Source organism: Drosophila obscura, unplaced genomic scaffold (assembly GCF_018151105.1).
Source record: "Drosophila obscura isolate BZ-5 IFL unplaced genomic scaffold, ASM1815110v1 contig_73, whole genome shotgun sequence".
Lineage (NCBI taxonomy): Eukaryota > Metazoa > Arthropoda > Insecta > Diptera > Drosophilidae > Drosophila > Drosophila obscura.
Window position 1 is genome coordinate 9,918,358 of NW_024542865.1, and position 19,025 is coordinate 9,937,382.

At 42.6% G+C, this 19,025-nt stretch overlaps 3 protein-coding genes and 1 long non-coding RNA gene across 6 annotated transcripts in view; 2 read left to right on the plus strand and 2 right to left on the minus strand.

The window, feature by feature from the left end:
• LOC121404987 overlaps positions 1-19,025 on the minus strand; it is a 50,458-nt gene that overhangs the window by 23,557 nt on the left and 7,876 nt on the right. For all 3 annotated transcript variants that reach the window (XR_005968315.1, XR_005968314.1, XR_005968313.1), the window contains exon 2: positions 16,717-16,855. This is a non-coding gene — a long non-coding RNA (uncharacterized LOC121404987). The remainder of the gene's footprint in view (positions 1-16,716; positions 16,856-19,025) is intronic.
• On the minus strand, positions 2,283-3,128 carry LOC111068632. The gene is made up of 2 exons (XM_022358260.2): positions 2,816-3,128; positions 2,283-2,698 (listed from the first exon to the last, which is right to left on the minus strand). Exons 1-2 carry the CDS (start codon positions 2,996-2,998, stop codon positions 2,453-2,455), a joined length of 429 nt encoding a protein of 142 aa, XP_022213952.1. The 5' UTR covers positions 2,999-3,128; the 3' UTR covers positions 2,283-2,452.
• On the plus strand, positions 3,736-4,438 carry LOC111068631 (E3 ubiquitin-protein ligase RFWD3-like). The gene has a single exon (XM_022358259.2). It carries the CDS (start codon positions 3,836-3,838, stop codon positions 4,415-4,417), a length of 582 nt encoding a protein of 193 aa, XP_022213951.2. The 5' UTR covers positions 3,736-3,835; the 3' UTR covers positions 4,418-4,438.
• Positions 9,892-13,124, plus strand: LOC111068664 (mucin-2). The gene is made up of 2 exons (XM_041595463.1): positions 9,892-9,984; positions 10,050-13,124. Exons 1-2 carry the CDS (start codon positions 9,975-9,977, stop codon positions 12,893-12,895), a joined length of 2,856 nt encoding a protein of 951 aa, XP_041451397.1. The 5' UTR covers positions 9,892-9,974; the 3' UTR covers positions 12,896-13,124.

The following is a 19,025-nucleotide window of genomic DNA, read 5'->3' on the forward strand; positions in this document are numbered from 1 at the left end:
AGGGCTCGGCACTGCCCTAGCTATTGTGCTTAGGAAACTGCAAAACATGTGCATGTGTGCGTGCGCGTGCCGACCACTGATTTACATCAGAGGTCGGCAGCGTCGTATGCACTGTGCATAGGAAAAAATTTCGGGCAGCGCAGTCAACACACGTACAGCGTAAAGACTTCGTGTGGTTTCGTTATTCTGCCTGATGACGTACCAGCAGAGAAAATTCTGCTCTGCTGACGTCGCGGCAGAGAAACATGCTTCAGCCTATGCACAAACGGCTTCATATTCTGCCCGCTTGCCTCAGCGGCAGAGAAGCATTCGTGTGCCCTATGCACAATTCTTCGGCTTTCGCAGCGGCAGAGAAATAAGTAACGTATTTGACTTCGTGTCTGTTGTTTTCGCACACAAACGCACCAAAAAAATGTGTGAGTCTGTGTGCCGACCCCTGATTTACATTCATGCATACATATGTAGATACATATGTATGTACATGTGTATATGCAGAAAAGTGTCGCAAGAGCTTCCTTCATACCATTATACCCTTGGCAAGGCTTTGAAACTGGTTGTCCAGGTCCCATGCTTTGTGTATGCGTGTGGGAGTGTGTGTGTAGTTTTCATTAACTTTGCCCCAGATCCCCAGGAGGGAACTTTAATTAAATGAGCTTGATGAATAACTCAGGGATTTTCGGATTCTTTAAGTGATGCAACCAAAGCTCAAGGGATTTTCTCACTTCAAGTAGGTTAAAGGTCTTTAGGCGGCCATGCCGAAACGCATTTTATAATTAGAAATGCATTCAAATCAATTAGCACATAAAGAGAACTCTTAACGGACTGATGAAGGACAGAAAAGTATCCTCTTGGAGGACATCAATACATGCATACATACATATGTACACACATACATATGTGCATATGTGCATCGTGACAAACTCATATAAAGTATCCATACAATTTCTCTGCACAGACTGCACAGACTTCAAACAGCTCTTCAAACTAGTCCAAAAAAATGACAGAGGAAGAGGGAGATTAAGCGATTGAGCGATAGAGCGATAGGGAGAAAGGGAGAGAGAGAGAGAGAGAGAGAGAGAGAGAGAGAGAGAGAGAGAGAGAGGAGTGCTCAGGACAACATTTTCAGCGCTTAGTCACGCACCAAAACTTTTTTCGAATAATATTATCTGTAAAGCGCAGAGCAAAAAAAAAATAAGAAAAATAAGAAAAACAGATACTCAAATACGCCCACGTACACGCCCACACGCTTAACAATTCAATTTGGCCAAAATACAAAAATAAAAAGAAAATGTTGTACAGAAGAAGAGTGTGTGGGTGGGTAGGGGAGAGGTGAGGAGAGGAGAGAGGTGAAGACCAGGAAGAAAGTTTGGATAAAGGCAACAGATAAAAACTCAATGGAGTCAAAATTTGTTTTGGGTTTTTCCACTCAACTAAAACTTGGGCTTTCCATGTGTATGTGCATGTACACACATACATACATACATATGTGTGTTCAGTTCCGTTCCGTTCAGTTCCCGTTCAGTTCAGTCCATTGCAATCCTCTCTCTGCTGCTGCCCCGTTGGCTGCTGCCTTTGGCCCAAAAGTTTAATTGTTCAGCTTGGACTGCACTTCCACTTCCAATTCACCGCCCCGCCCCGCCCCGCCCCTCGCCGAAACGACCGAACCCTGTCCTGCCATTTCACCACTTTCAGCCACTTCACACACTTCATTCAAGCGCTTTGGCCAAAACTTTGTTTCCTCCACAGCTGCCGCTGTTTGTTGCAACTCCAATTGTGCAGCAGACGAGCGCACATTTCAAGAATTAAGTAAAAACCAAAACAAATTTCAAACAAAACGTGCAGAGCACAAATAAATAAAAATTGAGGCGGGGCCCAGCCAAAGCAACAAAATCAAATAAAATGAAAATATGTACGTACATATGTATGTAAATAAAATCACAGATCTCGAATAGCGAATTCCCCATATGCAGATGTATGTACTATGACTACGACTACGACTATTTAGTTGGATATTTTCTATCTATCCATTCGATACAAAAATGCCTGGCAAAGCAATTGTTTTTCAAATGACTGCAGCATTTATGCTGGTCTGAAGGCCAGACAAGTATGAAAATTCAGCAGCGACGCTGCTGCCAGATCATCTCAAAATCATACACATACATACATATATGTATTTATCTCGCTCACACCTACGGTATGTATGCATGTATGTATGTACATATGTACTGCAATAAGCAATATCCATAAGCAACGCAAAGCGTACAAATAAAAGAAGTTTCTCGTTTTTTTGGATTTTACACACTTGTAAATTTAATATTGGTCTGCAGACTAATCTGTTGTTTTGTTGTACAAAGGTTTTTTGGCTGCTGTTTTCCATCATTTGGAAAAGCGCGGCAAGGCAGTTTGCAGGGGTTGCAGAGATACTATTTATGTGCGTGCATCTCCTCACGAGTCAGCGCAGCCTGTGGGCCTGGCGTGCGATGCGATCATTATAGCATAGCCGGTTGGTCAGGAACAAGTCAAAGGCCGCGGCGTTTGCACGCGCACGCAGAGCCAGGTCCGGATATTGCAGAATATGCTGGATAGCCAGCAGTATCATTCTGATATCCATCTTCGGGGCCAGGAATTTCGGTTCGAGCACTAGTCTGGGAATCTGGAGGTAGCGAGTGGAACCAATATTCGGGTGGAATATGTTCGACTGGAAGCGCACAAGCGGCAGCGAGCCGGGATACAGATTGTTATAATACAGTAAAATGTGGTAGCTCCCGAGCTCCCATGGCGTGGATCTCATTCCCGATATCATGCATTTCCATACCATCCAGTTTTTGGTTCCATCCTCGTTCTCTGTCGGTTCGGCGACAAATCCCGGGATCGGATTCCGTTCCCACTCTTCTTTTTCGGCCTTCAAAAGATTTGTAACAGCAGTATACATCTCTGCAAGTACCTTTGGTGCAACTTTCGTTTGTTTTTGTCCAAAGTGCTTTGTCTCTGCTTGCATTATCCAACACTACAAGCACGTAGATACCGCACCTGGGGTACTGAAAAGCTGTCAGCCGATAGTGGTCGGTCCCACTTAAATAAACTCTCGCCTAGAACAAGCTAACAACAGAGTGAGCCATTTTTAGATTTTAAAAAGCCAACCGGACTACGTCTGGAAACCATTTATTCCTTGAAAGAAAATGTCCTATTCCAAATTGGTAGTTAAAAATTATAAGTGAGAAATGATTTATGCAATTTCCAGTGCCGTTTTTGCAAGTTTTTTGTAATAACTTGTCCAAGCTTATTATTATTCTAAGCAACTTCGTTGAGGTGTTCCCAGAATTCCAATATACCTAATACAAATGTACATATAACCTGTTTCACGAAGGTGCGTTTATTCGGAATATTCGATTATTTCTGCGCTTCACAGAAATTCTTTCACTTGCATGCCTATCAGCGCAACTGTATCCACAAACTCTACAACAACAAATATAATAAATATATTTGAGCATCAAGTCTCTTTCGTCCGATGTAAGCGCCTATTCTGCGTCACTGCATCACTGCGTCTATTCCGATATCGTTATATATTCATTATCTTTAAAGTCACAAAAGCAACGAATACGCAGAAATATCCTAACTACCATGGCGTATAATCTTGTTGAAGCAAAAGTTTATTTTCATTGGAAAATATCCAACAGAAATATCGTTAACATAACGATATATTTGACAGCCCAGCCGCACAAAAATATCACATATCGATATAGGGATACAAATATATATTCAACCATATCGAACCATCCCTAAGTTGACAAGTAAATGTTATTAAATCTATAATCTATAATCTCGGTAATCTATAATGATCCGGAATGTGCCAAATGCAAATAATGGGAAACAGGACCCGCCGATGCCAGCGCTGGTGTACACTCAACCGCAGCTTCCTCATGGGAACCGATCCGCCGCACAACCATTGCGGCAGGGAAGCATCCACAGAATGAATCGCCCAGCGTTGATAGATGAATTGAAGAAGGAGCGGCAGCTAAATGATACGCTTAATTATAAGCTGAGTCTACTGCGAAATTCGAATAACAGTCTTTGCGTTGAGCGCAGCGAGCTTGTACATCGGATTCAAGCTGAGGTATCCAAGGTCGAGAAGCTCCGCAAGACCCTGGATGAGCAAGGCAAGGCTCTTGAGACTGCGCTACAGACTGTGCAGACGCTAAAGCGGCAAAATGCGAATCAAAACACTGCCATTGACAAGGATTGCTGCATCTGTTTCTTGGCCTGGGAACCCTCTGGACCGCATCGTTTGGTTTCGTTGCTCTGCGGTCACCTCTTTGGCGATGCCTGCATCCGTGAATATCTAAGCCAGAAGCACGATTGCCCAACATGCCGCCAAGGTGCATATGTTGAACAAATACGTTATTTGTATCCCCAGTAATAAGACAAAAACAATGTACTAATAAAGAATAATATATGTATCTATGTATAATGAACTCATTCGTTTTTAAATCTTCTTTTTCTTTGCTTCGATAGTCCATGGGGAGAAACATAAGCCTGCATTGAATATACACATATACCCTTGTCTGTGGTGCTGTGGCCTGGTGGGTTGTGGTGGGTTGGCTTTATATACTGCTTCTTAGATCGTTTTCCATGTTTCTCAAACGTATACATAATTTATGTACATACATATGTATGCATTCAGCAAGTACTCTCCGTATAGTACTTACGAATAAGGCCGATGTGTGTGGTCAACACACACATATGCGCCTATCTGCTGATTTTGGACTGGCAGTATAGTCTGATGTATATCCCGAAACGGCACGCCGAGCCGGGCAGAGGGTAGCCCAACACATGCATAAGAGTATATCCATACGAATAGGGTACACCCTTTAACGCCACAAGTACAGTGCGTAATAGTATACATAAATAAGAAGCAAACAAAAAATACAAGCGAAAAAACTTTGGAAATTTGCAAGCGAAAACAACGCGATGCCGACGTGGAAAATGGTAAAGCTGCCACACGACAACAGCAACACAGGCAACAACCAGAGCCAAACCAAAGGAACAACTGCAATTATTCAACAATTTGCAAGGTTGGATGTGCGGGGGAGTGGCCCTTCCGATGAAAGGCGGAGGAGAAGGAAAAGTTCTTCAAACTTTTGCCATACAAAAGTGTGCTCGAATTTATGTACAGTATTATATACAATAAACATAATAATTTCTTTATGTTTTTCTGCAGTTCTGTTTTTATTGCAATTTCGAGGGAAAGTTCGAGGGAAGCTCTTTGAAAAATTTAATGAATGTGAGTACCAATAGCAAAAAAAAATATTTTTAAATACTATAGACTTTAGGGCCACATCAGAATGATCGCATTTAAGTATTTTTCTGGCTTTTAGTGTACCATATTAAATTTTGCACAAAATTACCAGGGTACAAGGGTCCAAGGTTACTCTGGTACCAGAAGATTCGAATTTGTAAGTTATTTTTTATGTGTAAGCTATTTATGACCTATAAAATTAATTGCTACAAATTTACACAGCGGAAAATCAATGTTAGACTGAACTCAGTTCTTGTGACGGTATTGATTTATGGGTAACAAAGTTTTAAATGGTGTGAAACATTTTTTTCTTATTCCCATTTTTTCAGCCCATGAAATGGGATTAGTTTGAGTACAGTTTTTAATGTACATACATTAATACATATGTACATGCATGCTACTTGTATGTGTGTTATTAAAAGTTATGAAACTTATAGACGAAAGCCATTTTGAGCCATTTAATGGATAGTGCAAAAAAACATCATACAGGTTTTATATAGAAACAATCTGAAAATGTAAATATATTTAATATATAAATATTGGGTATTTGAATTAATTGTACATAGGTACATGTGTATGTACATACATATGCATGTATGTATGTATAGTCTGATATTTTGTATCAAATAATTGCCTTGCATAGTATTCGAATTGCTGGTGAATGAAAAATGTTTAGCAATCTGCATACGAATAATAAATAATAATAATAATAATTAATTCATAACTTATTACATTTAGTTAAATATTAATTTTGATTTGTTTTGTTATTTATTATTTATATATTGGCTTTGCGACATTACATTCCCTTGATCGACTTTATAGGCAAAAAAATAAAAAAATTAACCTTTGCAATAATGTCAAGAGTTCCATTCAGTTTATTTCACCATCTGGCGAGACTATGTATTCATTATGTGGATTCCCCTCACCCGAAAAACTTCTTCGTTTGAGTAAGTCTTGAGCTGTTCTGCTCCACTCATCCCTATTATGGCTGGGACTCACGTAGTTCTGCCACAGTTTGTTCCCTGTCCAGGTCTGTCTTGTTTACAGATTTTTTTCGGTTTTTTTAGCCAGCTTCATTTTTTTTTTTTTGCTTGAGGGTTTATTTTGTTGGCGTGGCACAAAAATTGTGTAGCTGCGTCCGATGCAGTGATTTTGTTGCTGTGCTATAAAATATGAGCTTGAATTAGGCAACCATAGACAGCACACACCCATAGATAAAAGCACACAGATATGCACACGCACACACACACACACAAAAACAGATACGCAGTCACGCACACCGACAAATATATTTGTGCAAAGTTTTCATATATTCGTGTGCCTGAAGCGGTGGGGCTCCGACTCGGGCACCGGCGGCAGAAGGTAAAAAAAAAAAACATGTACGAGAGAGGCAGGGACATATGTCCTGCAGGGATTTGGCCAGCTACGGGCTAAGGGGCTTCGGGGCTCCTGCGGCTCCTAGGGCTCCACTGGCCCGACACCGAAGGTGCGAGAGCGACACAGTGTCTGTGTGGCTGTGCTGCTGTGCTGCTGTGCTGCTGTGTGTGTGTTTTGTCAAATGTGCACTCATTTCTGCTGAAAAATTGAAGTACATGCATGACTGCTCCAGCCTGTCACAGGCTGAACCCCCTCCCCGCCAGCCATCCTGCTGCCAGGATGCTTTTTAGCTTGTACTGTTTTTTCCTTTCGGTTTTGCAGTTTTCTTTTTGTTTTGTTTTATTCACTTCTTTTTTTGAAGATTTCATAAGATTTCCGGTCACTTCACTAATGAGTTTTACAATGCCTCGTAGCACAGAAACGCTGCCACACACTGCTAGTGAAAATTGTTGATACAATGTCCTTGGACAAACAATCCTTAAATCCAATCCTTGCTTACACAAACACACACACACAAGCACATGGCTGAACAGTGTGTTAGTGTGTTTAATTTAATTTCCCATTCTTCATCTGTGTGCATGTGTGCTGAGTGAGAGGAGAAAAGCGTAGGGGAAAGCGGGAAAGGGCTTTCCCATTGAGCCGTGTTTGTCTTTTGTCGCCCCAAGCCGACTCCTGGGGTCATCATTTATGGAGCCAGGACCCCCCAAAAAAGTTTGCCTGAAGGGAAAAAGTTTACAACGTTTAAGTGCTTAATTTATGTTGTTGGACTAATTCATTTCGATGGCCGGACGATAAGTGAAAGAGTCCCGAAAAACCTGGGCTGACAAAAGGTAAGCCCCGCTCCAAAGAAGGCTGAAGGAGTTAACATAATTGAGGTAAAGTATTTGCTGCTCTCCTGCTCGAGCCTGAGTGGCTCGAAATGGGTTTTCAAGAATTGTTGATTCAATTTTGGGCCACAATTTACAAAAAGACTCTCAAGCCGGTTAAGTGCCAGGCAGTGGCTAAAGATAAAGCATACTCTCAGGGTCGTCACATGGCAAACAGAAGCTTTAACTCCCACACAACCACCAATGATCTTGAGACGGTGTTTATAGGCAAACTCCTTAAAGTATTCAACACCATTTGGCTGCAAACTTTACTCCAGTTGAGGCTTTGTTGAGGCTTGCTTAACTTCTTGTGGCGAAAGTGATTCATTCATAATCTGAGCTAGTTTCCTCAACTATTCTGTGCATATCCCTCCATCTAACCCAACCGGCTAAAGTTCATTCATAATCTGAGATTGTTTCACCAACAAAGTATATCTACTTATATATATAAAAACATACATATGAAGATATGTATACCTACTATATACGAATATGACATGGAGAGGTGCCTTTATCATAAACTTTTCCCCCCTTTTTAATATTCACATCACATGCGGCGTATGAGTAATTTCAAATGGCAAATGGCAGAGTCGTGTATGCGAGTGGGAGGTTTGAATGCTGGTGTGGCTGTGGGGGCTAAGTGAATGAAACAGAACGCATTGAACCGCGTCAAATTGAGCAAAGCCGAATGTATGAGTATAAATAGAGTTTAACACCACGGAACAGAGGTGAGCTACATACATAGTACTATATAAGGAATATCACTCATACGCATTAAAAACAACGAAAATCATTTGAAAACCATTCCAGCTGCTCAAAATATGCTAATCCGATATACATACATATACATATACATATAAGATCTCACTTACAGGATCTTCTAACAAGCTAAGACCAAACTTAAAAATTTCCGCAGCATTACCCGTATCCGTGCACAACCAAACTCCAGGCGGGAACGCGGGAGGGATATTCGCCTCCCGCATGATGCCCAAAAGATGTCTATGTAAAAATAGATGTGTGCATACATTTTGAAACGTGACAACAATTGATTCTGTTTATTTTCGCCGCTTGAGTATGGTTTACGCTTTAAATAAATAATTATTTACGATCAGAGCACGAGGGCCCAATGGGCCTGAGGGCTTGAAGGCTGTCCAGATTTTTGTCGTTGCAACTTTATTTGCCTTTGTGCATGACACTCTTGGTGATGGCAGTACCCTGTATGCACTATACAGAAACATATGTATATGTAGTCAAGTGGTAAACTATACCAGAATAAATACTAAGCAAAAATTTGATGTTACAAATAATACAAGCTGCAATATAATAACTAGTATTATTTAATACGATCGTTTCAATATAAATACGGATATTTTCTAATAAGGAAATTACACAGTCGTTGCTATCCGCCTGGTCTGGGCTGGGTAGCAGGTATAAAATTCGCTCATAAATCTTAACTGCAACAACCATATTTAATTACAAAAGTTTTGCCAACTGTCCAGCAAGGACTCCCTGTCCGGGACAATCCCACGGATACACGGGGCTGTTCTGGCGGCTGGCTGCCTTTTTGTTTTTCCTGCTTTTCCTACCCATTGATTGTAGATGGGGTGCAAAGGAGGCGGTATTGAGGAGGGAGTGTTGAAGGCTGGAAAATTATGACACATACATTCTCATGCACAAAACATACACACACACGCCCCCTTAGGCTCTTTGCCATTTTTATCGGCTGCCAAATGGCCAACACTTGTCCAGTCCAGTCTGTCCAGTTTTGGTCACTTGGCCATTGGCCTAACACTTCCGGGCGAGGCCATAAACCGAAATCTCTTGTTGGCACTTCCATTGGCCGGGATGGGTTCAGCAGTGGGATATTGGGGTGACTTCGAAATCAGTTAACAGCCAATTTCAACTATTTTGCAGTCTGCGTACGGCATGGGATGCCAAATGACCCAAGCCAAATGTCAATACCATCAGAGCCGGGCCGAAAAAACTCGAACGCAGCAGCAAAGATGGGGGTTCCAATGGGAGAAAATCGGTCCCCAGCCCATTTCCAAATTTATTCGTAGTGCGGACAAGATGTTCCACACTAGGAATGACACAGCAGTCAGCAACCATTATCTACGGAGTGCGGAAAACAATTCACTTCGAATATTCTTTATCTTTCGCTGCTGCTTGTGCGAGTCTAGGTCCCACGAACCCTAACCCATATGAACTTCGTCTATTTCGCTTAATTTGTTGATTGCACCCGGCAGATCGTGGACCATTCACCATGTACCACTTGACACCGTTCAAGTGGCTCCGGTCAGCGATAAGAGCACAGTCTGAGGAAACTTGTATATAAGCCCCATCAGATGGCGTTGCCAATTCAGTTCACCTTATATCTCTCAGCGGAGAAGTAAAAACTTCAGTAGAGGAACCACTAACACGGAAACAGTTCTAAAATGAGAGTTTGTGAGTAGCTCCCGGAAGCAGCCTCCAATAATCGACTCTGACGGTTTTTTCCTTTTTTTATGAAGTCAACTTGCTGCTGATTGGATGTTTGATTGCGTTGTGTGTCAGCGCGGAGTCGGTGGGTGCTCATCCTCCAAAGGACGAGCCGTGGAACGAGCCATGTGAGACCACGACGACGCCACCCTGTGATCGGAGGACGACAACAACCACCCAAAAGCCACCCTGTGAACGGGAAACGACCACCACCCCCGATCCGTCCTGTAAAACAACTACAACAACGGAGGCGCCATGCACCACAACTTCTACGACCACAACCACAACTACGACTACGACTACAACGACTCCCTGTGAATCGACAACGACAACTACGACAACGACTACGACTACGACAACGACTACGACAACGACAACGACTACGACCACAACAACAACTACGACTACGACTACAACGACTCCCTGTGAATCGACAACGACAACTACGACAACGACTACGACAACGACAACGACTACGACAACGACTACGACCACAACAACAACTACGACTACGACTACAACGACTCCCTGTGAATCGACAACGACAACTACCACAACAACTACGACAACGACAACGACTACGACAACGACTACGACAACGACTACGACAACGACTACGACCACAACAACAACTACGACTACAACGACTCCCTGTGAATCGACAACGACAACTACGACAACGACTACGACAACGACAACGACTACGACAACGACTACGACCACAACAACAACAACAACTACGACTACAACGACTCCCTGTGAATCGACAACGACAACTACCACAACAACTACGACAACGACAACGACTACGACAACGACTACGACCACAACAACAACTACGACTACAACGACTCCCTGTGAATCGACAACGACAACTACGACAACAACTACGACAACGACTACGACAACGACTACGACCACAACAACAACTACGACTACAACGACTCCCTGTGAATCGACAACGACAACTACGACAACAACTACGACAACGACAACGACTACGACAACGACTACGACCACAACAACAACTACGACTACAACGACTCCCTGTGAATCGACAACGACAACTACGACAACGACTACGACAACGACAACGACTACGACAACGACTACGACCACAACAACAACTACGACTACAACGACTCCCTGTGAATCGACAACGACAACTACGACAACGACTACGACAACGACTACGACCACAACAACAACTACGACTACAACGACTCCCTGTGAATCGACAACGACAACTACGACAACGACTACGACAACGACCACAACAACAACTACGACAACGACTACGACCACAACAACAACTACGACTACAACGACTCCCTGTGAATCGACAACGACAACTACGACAACGACTACGACAACGACCACAACAACAACTACGACAACGACTACGACCACAACAACAACTACAACGACTCCCTGTGAATCGACAACGACAACTACGACAACGACTACGACAACGACCACAACAACAACTACGACAACGACTACGACCACAACAACAACTACGACTACAACGACTCCCTGTGAATCGACAACGACAACTACGACAACGACAACTACGACAACGACAACGACCACAACAACAACTACGACAACGACTACGACCACAACAACAACTACGACTACAACGACTCCCTGTGAATCGACAACGACAACTACGACAACTACGACAACGACAACGACCACAACAACAACTACGACAACGACTACGACCACAACAACAACTACGACTACAACGACTCCCTGTGAATCGACAACGACAACTACGACAACGACTACGACAACGACCACAACAACAACTACGACAACGACTACGACCACAACAACAACTACGACTACAACGACTCCCTGTGAATCGACAACGACAACTACGACAACGACAACGACCACAACAACAACTACGACAACGACTACGACCACAACAACAACTACGACTACAACGACTCCCTGTGAATCGACAACGACAACTACGACAACGACTACGACAACGACCACAACAACAACTACGACAACGACTACGACAACGACTACGACCACAACAACAACTACGACTACAACGACTCCCTGTGAATCGACAACGACAACTACGACAACGACTACGACAACGACCACAACAACAACTACGACAACGACTACGACAACGACTACGACCACAACAACAACTACGACTACAACGACTCCCTGTGAACCAACAACAACAACGACAACATCCTGTGCAACAGAAACTACAACGACTACAACAAGCCCACCATGTACAACTACAAGGCCCCCCTGTACAACAACACGACCACCCTGTACAACAACACGGCCACCCTGTACAACAACACGACCCCCCTGTACAACAACACGACCCCCCTGTACAACAACACGACCACCCTGTACAACAACACGACCACCCTGTACAACAACACGACCCCCCTGTACAACAACACGACCCCCCTGTACAACAACACGGCCACCCTGTACAACAACACGACCCCCCTGTACAACAACACGACCACCCTGTACAACTACAAGGCCACCCTGTACAACAACACAGGCACCATGTACGGAAACAATCACCACTCCGTGTCCAACACCAGCCCCATCCAATAACGAAAATTCCGGCCCCACCGTCTACAATGGCAACAACGACAATACCGAGAAGGTTGCTCTTGTCCAGATGCTGTTCTCCCGTCACGACTGTCGCGGCAAGGACGACGGTACCTATCTGGCCGACATCCGCCATTGTCGCCACTACTACGTGTGCGACAGGCAGAGATCTAGGCGACAGAACTGTCCTCTCGGACAGTGGTTCGACCGTCAGCTGAAGACTTGTCGTCAAAGCAGCGAGGTTACCAATTGCCTGGCTATGCGCAATTAGTAACGTAGATATCCCACATTGAATTGAAATGGAAATGAAAATGATCCAGCATCAACTGTTCTATCGCGCCCCAACTATCTTTATATTCCAAATTCGTACAAGTCAAACCAGAATATTTCAATAGACCTGCAACATATTCGATTTAGTCAATCAATGGAAAGTAAAGTAGATTTGTATATACATATGTATAATAATCAAAGCAATAAAAAAATTTTTCATAGCCATAAAACGATTAGTATTGATCTCGTTGTTTCATAGCCCTTGCTAAGAAAATCCGCTTTAAGAAAATCCGGACAACCAACGACAACGATAGATAACGGTTGGCCTGTTGAACGGAATAGCAAACGCCCAGTCGCGCAGGCCAATTGCCACCGTGCATCAGTAGTTCGTGAATAAACACGTCACAAGTCTCTAAGTAGGTACATAGGTGTCTTCTCGAATTTCATTATTGGACTTATTTGCTCCTCTGCCAGAAAGTCTTACAAGATCGCCTTCTTGGTTACGCTGCACGATAAAATGCCAATTCGTCTGAGGATCCTGCACTTCAGAAATTTCCTAAGTACTTGTAGCTGTTACCGCTTGTCCTATGCAGTGTTGTTTATCTGTTCATCAGTCCCATATATTCAATCATGTAGAGCAGCACAGCATACGCCGTCGGACGATTGGAACCCTTCTGCAATGTCTCTGCTAATACAACGGACCATCATATGCCAACACAGACCTTCATGGATTCATGACATGGATTAAGCTTCCAAAAAGAAGAAGAATCTCTATCCTTTATAGAGATACATCAGCAGCCCCAACCGTAGCAAAAGTCTTCCAAATCAATAAGGAAAAATTTGAGAAGTTGACTATGTTGTGCTGCGCTTTGATTTAGTTACGCCAGTCAATCAATCTATTGATAGTATATACATACATACTCGTATTTATGTGTGTGTACGCAGAAGAAAATCGAATAAGCTGTCTAGCCGACCACTGGTGGGTGTGACTCTCACTCTTCCTCGAATGGTCATCAATTTGGCCGACAGTAAAATAAGGAAAACTTTCAATCAGCCAAACAAAAATTGCGAAAAAGCAAAACAAGCTCATAAATTTGTCAACACTCTCGACGAGGGTGCCACCAGTGGGGGCCCCAGAGTCAGAGTGGGACACAGCTTTGGTGCACATCTATATCCCTTTTATAGGCGTTAACTTTTCGGTCGAGGACACGAACTCAACAGTGCGACAGTTGTGAGTTAGTGTTTGTGGCATTACTATGTCAGGCTATTTATTATGACCCGCCGTAGAGCGAACCCCTCCTGTTCAGGAACTCGAGAACGGTAGGAACAGGAGCAGGCAGGCAGTATTTGTATTTGACAAGGCAAAGAATTTATTTGTCGATAAGCATCCATGATATTCCGCTATGGGGTCGGCGGAGGGGGCAGGCCAATCTGAAATCTCTGAAAGTTACTAAATCAACCGGGGTAAGTGAAGTGGTGCCAAGTGGTTATTCATGCGGTGATGCTCGCTTCAAGTGTGCTTTTTTTTTTGGATTAATGTACCTTTGAACTGCGTTTGATGTCTGCTTGGCATTCTTGTTTAAGTTTGGCATACGCGTGATATCAAATACAAGTGGAACTATATTTTATGAATGCTTGAAATTATCTTTATGTACGACGCATATCATTTGGGCTTGCTTACAAATAAATATAAATATATACTATAACTTGAATGTAAAGTACAATAATCTAGAGGGAATCTCTGTCTCTGAATCAAATTTAACTAAACTATTTCCATCAATCAATCTCTGACATTCACATTCACATGTCCCTTCTTTTTCTTTCCTGCATTGAGATTCCACTTTCAGTCTACTGCTGCTGCTGTGGCGGCTACTTAAGGGGCATTGGGTGGCTGCACCAGGCATTATCGCATATCCGATTGTGCTTTATTATATTCGTATTCGTATCATTTTCTTTCTTCACTTTTCTGTCGATTTTTAGCGTGTTGCCTTTTCCATTGCTGTCGTTGCTCTTCGCCTCGCTTGTTTGCGGCATTTTGCATGAATTTGTTTTTTATTTTTGCACATTTCTCTTGCTTTTTTTTCGGTCACCAACACAAATCAAAACGCAAAGCGCCACAGAACGGGGCAGAGTGGAGCAGCGCATCGCCCTGCTCTGCGTCGCTTCAGACTTTTATCATATTTCACTTGGGCATTCGGCGACCACGAAAAAAATACAACAACAAAAATATCAGCAAGAACGTTAAGTCAAGTTTTCCGACTATGGGATACCCGCTAGTCCTGTCAAAACATGCATAAAGTACAAAAAGGTATCACATGAGTCACAGAACTTATACGGCCCTCGTATAAGTCACCAAGACCCATTTTTGAACTCATTAAAAGGCTTACTACCAACTTGAAATCAATCGACTGTCCTCATCGACTATAGGCTCGAATAAAAGCCATTCGTGGATCGAAAGCACATTCTTCTGCCTGTGCTGCCTCCCATGCAACCACTCTAATCCAGTGTACCCTAGCACTCCACGAGTAACGAGGGTACAAATAAAGAGAGAAATTGAAACAACATGGAAGGACCGCGGCTAAGGATACCCCATCCCATTACCAACAAAACGGACCAACGCAATAAAATGCAAAAAACTTTAAATGCAAAATGGTGGTTTGGTTCCGTTCCGTTCAGCTTTTGGCAAGGACTCGACGAGCCTTTTCCATACATTCATGCGAGTATATTCACATATCCATTTTTGCATGGAGCACAAAGTGGCGAGTGAATTGTTTTTGGCCATTTGGGCGAATACGAGTCTACGAAATACCGAAATACCGAAATAACAGCCGTGTATCCGGAGAGCAGCGATCAAACAATCAAACAATAAATCAAAGCAAAGAGATTCGATAAGTCAGTAAAGGTTTATTCGTTAAGTCTAAAGTACGAATATTGCAGCAACTTGATGTTTCGGGAGTGGCACTCCCAAAGGCCAAATATCAGCTTTGGTTAAATATTAAGTTAAACGAATTAAATATTGGGTCGCTTGATTTCTAGAAAAAAGATTCATGTGGCAGAACAAGTGATATTTCGTGCTGTCTGCTCGTGCTTGTGATTAATGCATTTAAATTTATGGAGCTCATGATATTATTGAGAATAAAACAGAGAGAAACGACTAGATGATATTTTCCAAGTTCCAAGACTCCTTCCTATGTAAACTGTACTTATGTACATATATTGATTAGCATGAACAAAGTATCTGTCGATGATTCCCTTTCTTACTAGATGTGGGTACATATGTACATACATATGTAAGTATGCATAGTATATTCAAACCTATCAGAGTAACAATTTTCCAAGCCCTTGAAGCTTAAATCCAACTCAACTTTGTTGTAGCTCACCAAATTACTTAATAATAATTGTTTTTATTAATTATAAAATTACACTTGGCACTAAGGTATTGCATTTCTGCAGGTGCTGTATCCCACAGCGTTTCGTAGCGTGAAAAATATTTAATAAGTAGCTATAGAAATTTAGTTGAGCACTCAATAACCATATTAAACGTAGTTAGAAACAGTTTTTGAATCGAATTCTCCTTTTATTTCGTTTCGCGCTACCCATTAGAAAACAAAAACAAAAACGGTATGTGTGTGTTAATCCAACAAGGGCAATTTTTTTGTTGCTATTTAATTTATGGGGCGTTAAAAATCGCATTTACAATGAGGCATCGAACCAGCATCCGGCTGCGGTCGATATTTAAGTTTTTGCTGCTTGGTTGCCAGTTTTTGCTGAGTTTCGTGGATAGTTTTGTGGCATTCATTAATAAGCATAATTAACACTTACCACAGAAATCCCGGCGAACAAAAAATGCGTATGTTAATCATACGCCATGTTGGTGGTCGAATGTTTCATTTATTTGGTCTCTTTCTATTGAAAATCTTCGATTTTCCAGCTTGAGTTCGGATTAAGTCAACGAATAGTTCTGCAAAAATTGAAAGAGATTTATCATAAATTATTTGAGCTGCTGATATCAAGATCAATAGGATAAATTCGTAACTAAAGAGCGAAGAAGACCAGACCACCCCACCGAATATTGCTCGGCGTGGCTAGACACAATTTCATGTTTGGAAAGCCTGCCCTGAGATGCAGCCCTCGCGGCCGTTCCATCATCTTCTATAGAGGGGATATAGAGGGCTTTTGGGCCTGAGATCCTTGGGGCCCTGAAGTTAGTCTTCCTTTATTGCGGGCTTTCCCCCGTTTTCATTGCTGGTGTTTTTGGGCTCATTTTGCATATTGCGCGTTGAATTTTTAATTGCGCTCGCAACGAAAAATGCACAAAATTACAACTAAACTTTAAATTAAACTTGCAAGTGCACGCACATATGCACATACACATGCCCATGGGGGTAGTTGAGAGCGGGGCTGGAAGCGGAGTTGGGCTGGGCGAGGCTGTGCTGTGCCAAGGGGGGTATTCAGGCCCAAAGTGCCGCACTTTATAACGAGCCCAGCTATTTCAATTATTAATTAATATCTCGCACTGGAAAATGGCGCAGACAGACCGACACCCGCCACACATACAGTTACCGTCGAAAGTTTGCTTCCATTTGCAAGTGAAAGTTGGGCGCAAGTAAAATAGTTTTTGGAGCAATTGAAAAACGTTCAACGGAAAAAGTTGGCGGCGCTCAGTTCATTTATCCTATTTCCCCTTCGCTGTTGTGGCAACAGCAACAAAAATGCCCACAATTTGCGGAATGAGTACTTGAAATTTTATTTCCTGCTTGTTTTTTGGCATTTGGTTCATATATTTTCGAAATTCAATTAAACGCAAGTCCCATCAAATCAGCTGAAGTAGCTGTGGCCAAAGGAATCGCTGCCTCATTCCATGGATCAATAACGTATATTTTGAATGGGGTGTATCGAATCTTCACCTAAACTCCATAATTGTACACATTGTACATATACACCTGTGACAAAATGATTTCAAAACTAAGAATATTCTCTCGAAAAGTAAAACTTGTAGTCCAAATGACCCACACATCTAGTAATCTTTTTCAGCATGCTCAGATAAATTAATATTCCAACATACTCATACTCGTACTCGTACCCGTACAAATCTTTATAGAACTTATGGGCTAATCAAAATCAAACAAAAAAATTTTAATAAAATTATTTGGCAATTTTTAGTTTAGGTAAGATAAAAAACAACCCGGACTAATCATGTCCCACATTCGAAAACTGAGCGAGAACGAGAGATCCAAGCTCGACAATTGGCTACAGGAACAGGACACCACACTTAACGACCGCACCCGACGAGACGTCTACAGCGATGTCCTGCCAGTGGCTAAGATATTCAAGAGGCGCCACAAGCATGTGAACGTGGACTGCTACCCCACAGCTAGCAGCGTAGCATTGCGTCTCAAAAATTGGAGAGTGTTCAATTTCAGAGTGCTGAGAAAGCTCGGCCTATGCCGTGCACCGTCTGAGTTGCAGAACCTGGCAGCGGGCAAGAAAGGGGCTGTTGACTGGCTGCTCTACGAACTTATGGAACGCCAGCGGACATAAAAAGGAATTCTCCGAACTACAACTATTTGATATTCTGAAATTATCAAGTGATGATTGGTTCTGTGATGAAGAATCCGAGCACTAGAATTAAAGTAACTGAAAGTGTGTGGCATTCCGGGGAATCCATCAACTCATCGAGGGAAATCGAATGGAAACTCATTTCCTAATTTAAAGATATTCCAAGAAACAAACAGTTGGCCCACAGAACAGATGCGACAAGTGTGGGCATACACAACAGAGTATTGACGGACACTGTGCCTAACCTTGACAGCACCACTGGCACACTTCCCCTCACATGTGTGTGTGTGTGCGCGCGTCGTGTATCCATGCAGGTTTATAGTCGAATAGAATTGTCAGCGTGTTGGGAAATTCACATCATGTTAAAGCTTATTATCGCCAGAGACAGACGGGGATGGAGACAAAGACGCGGATGAAAGGCCGCATAAGCAGTGCAGTGCATAAAGGGAGGAAGGGACAACAGAGCAGAACCCTAAGAAAAGCTAAGAAAAGTGAAAGTGGAAAATGCTTCTTGTACTCGTATTGCACCTTTCAGATGGTATCGGGATGGTGAGCAGAGAAGAGCAGAGTAG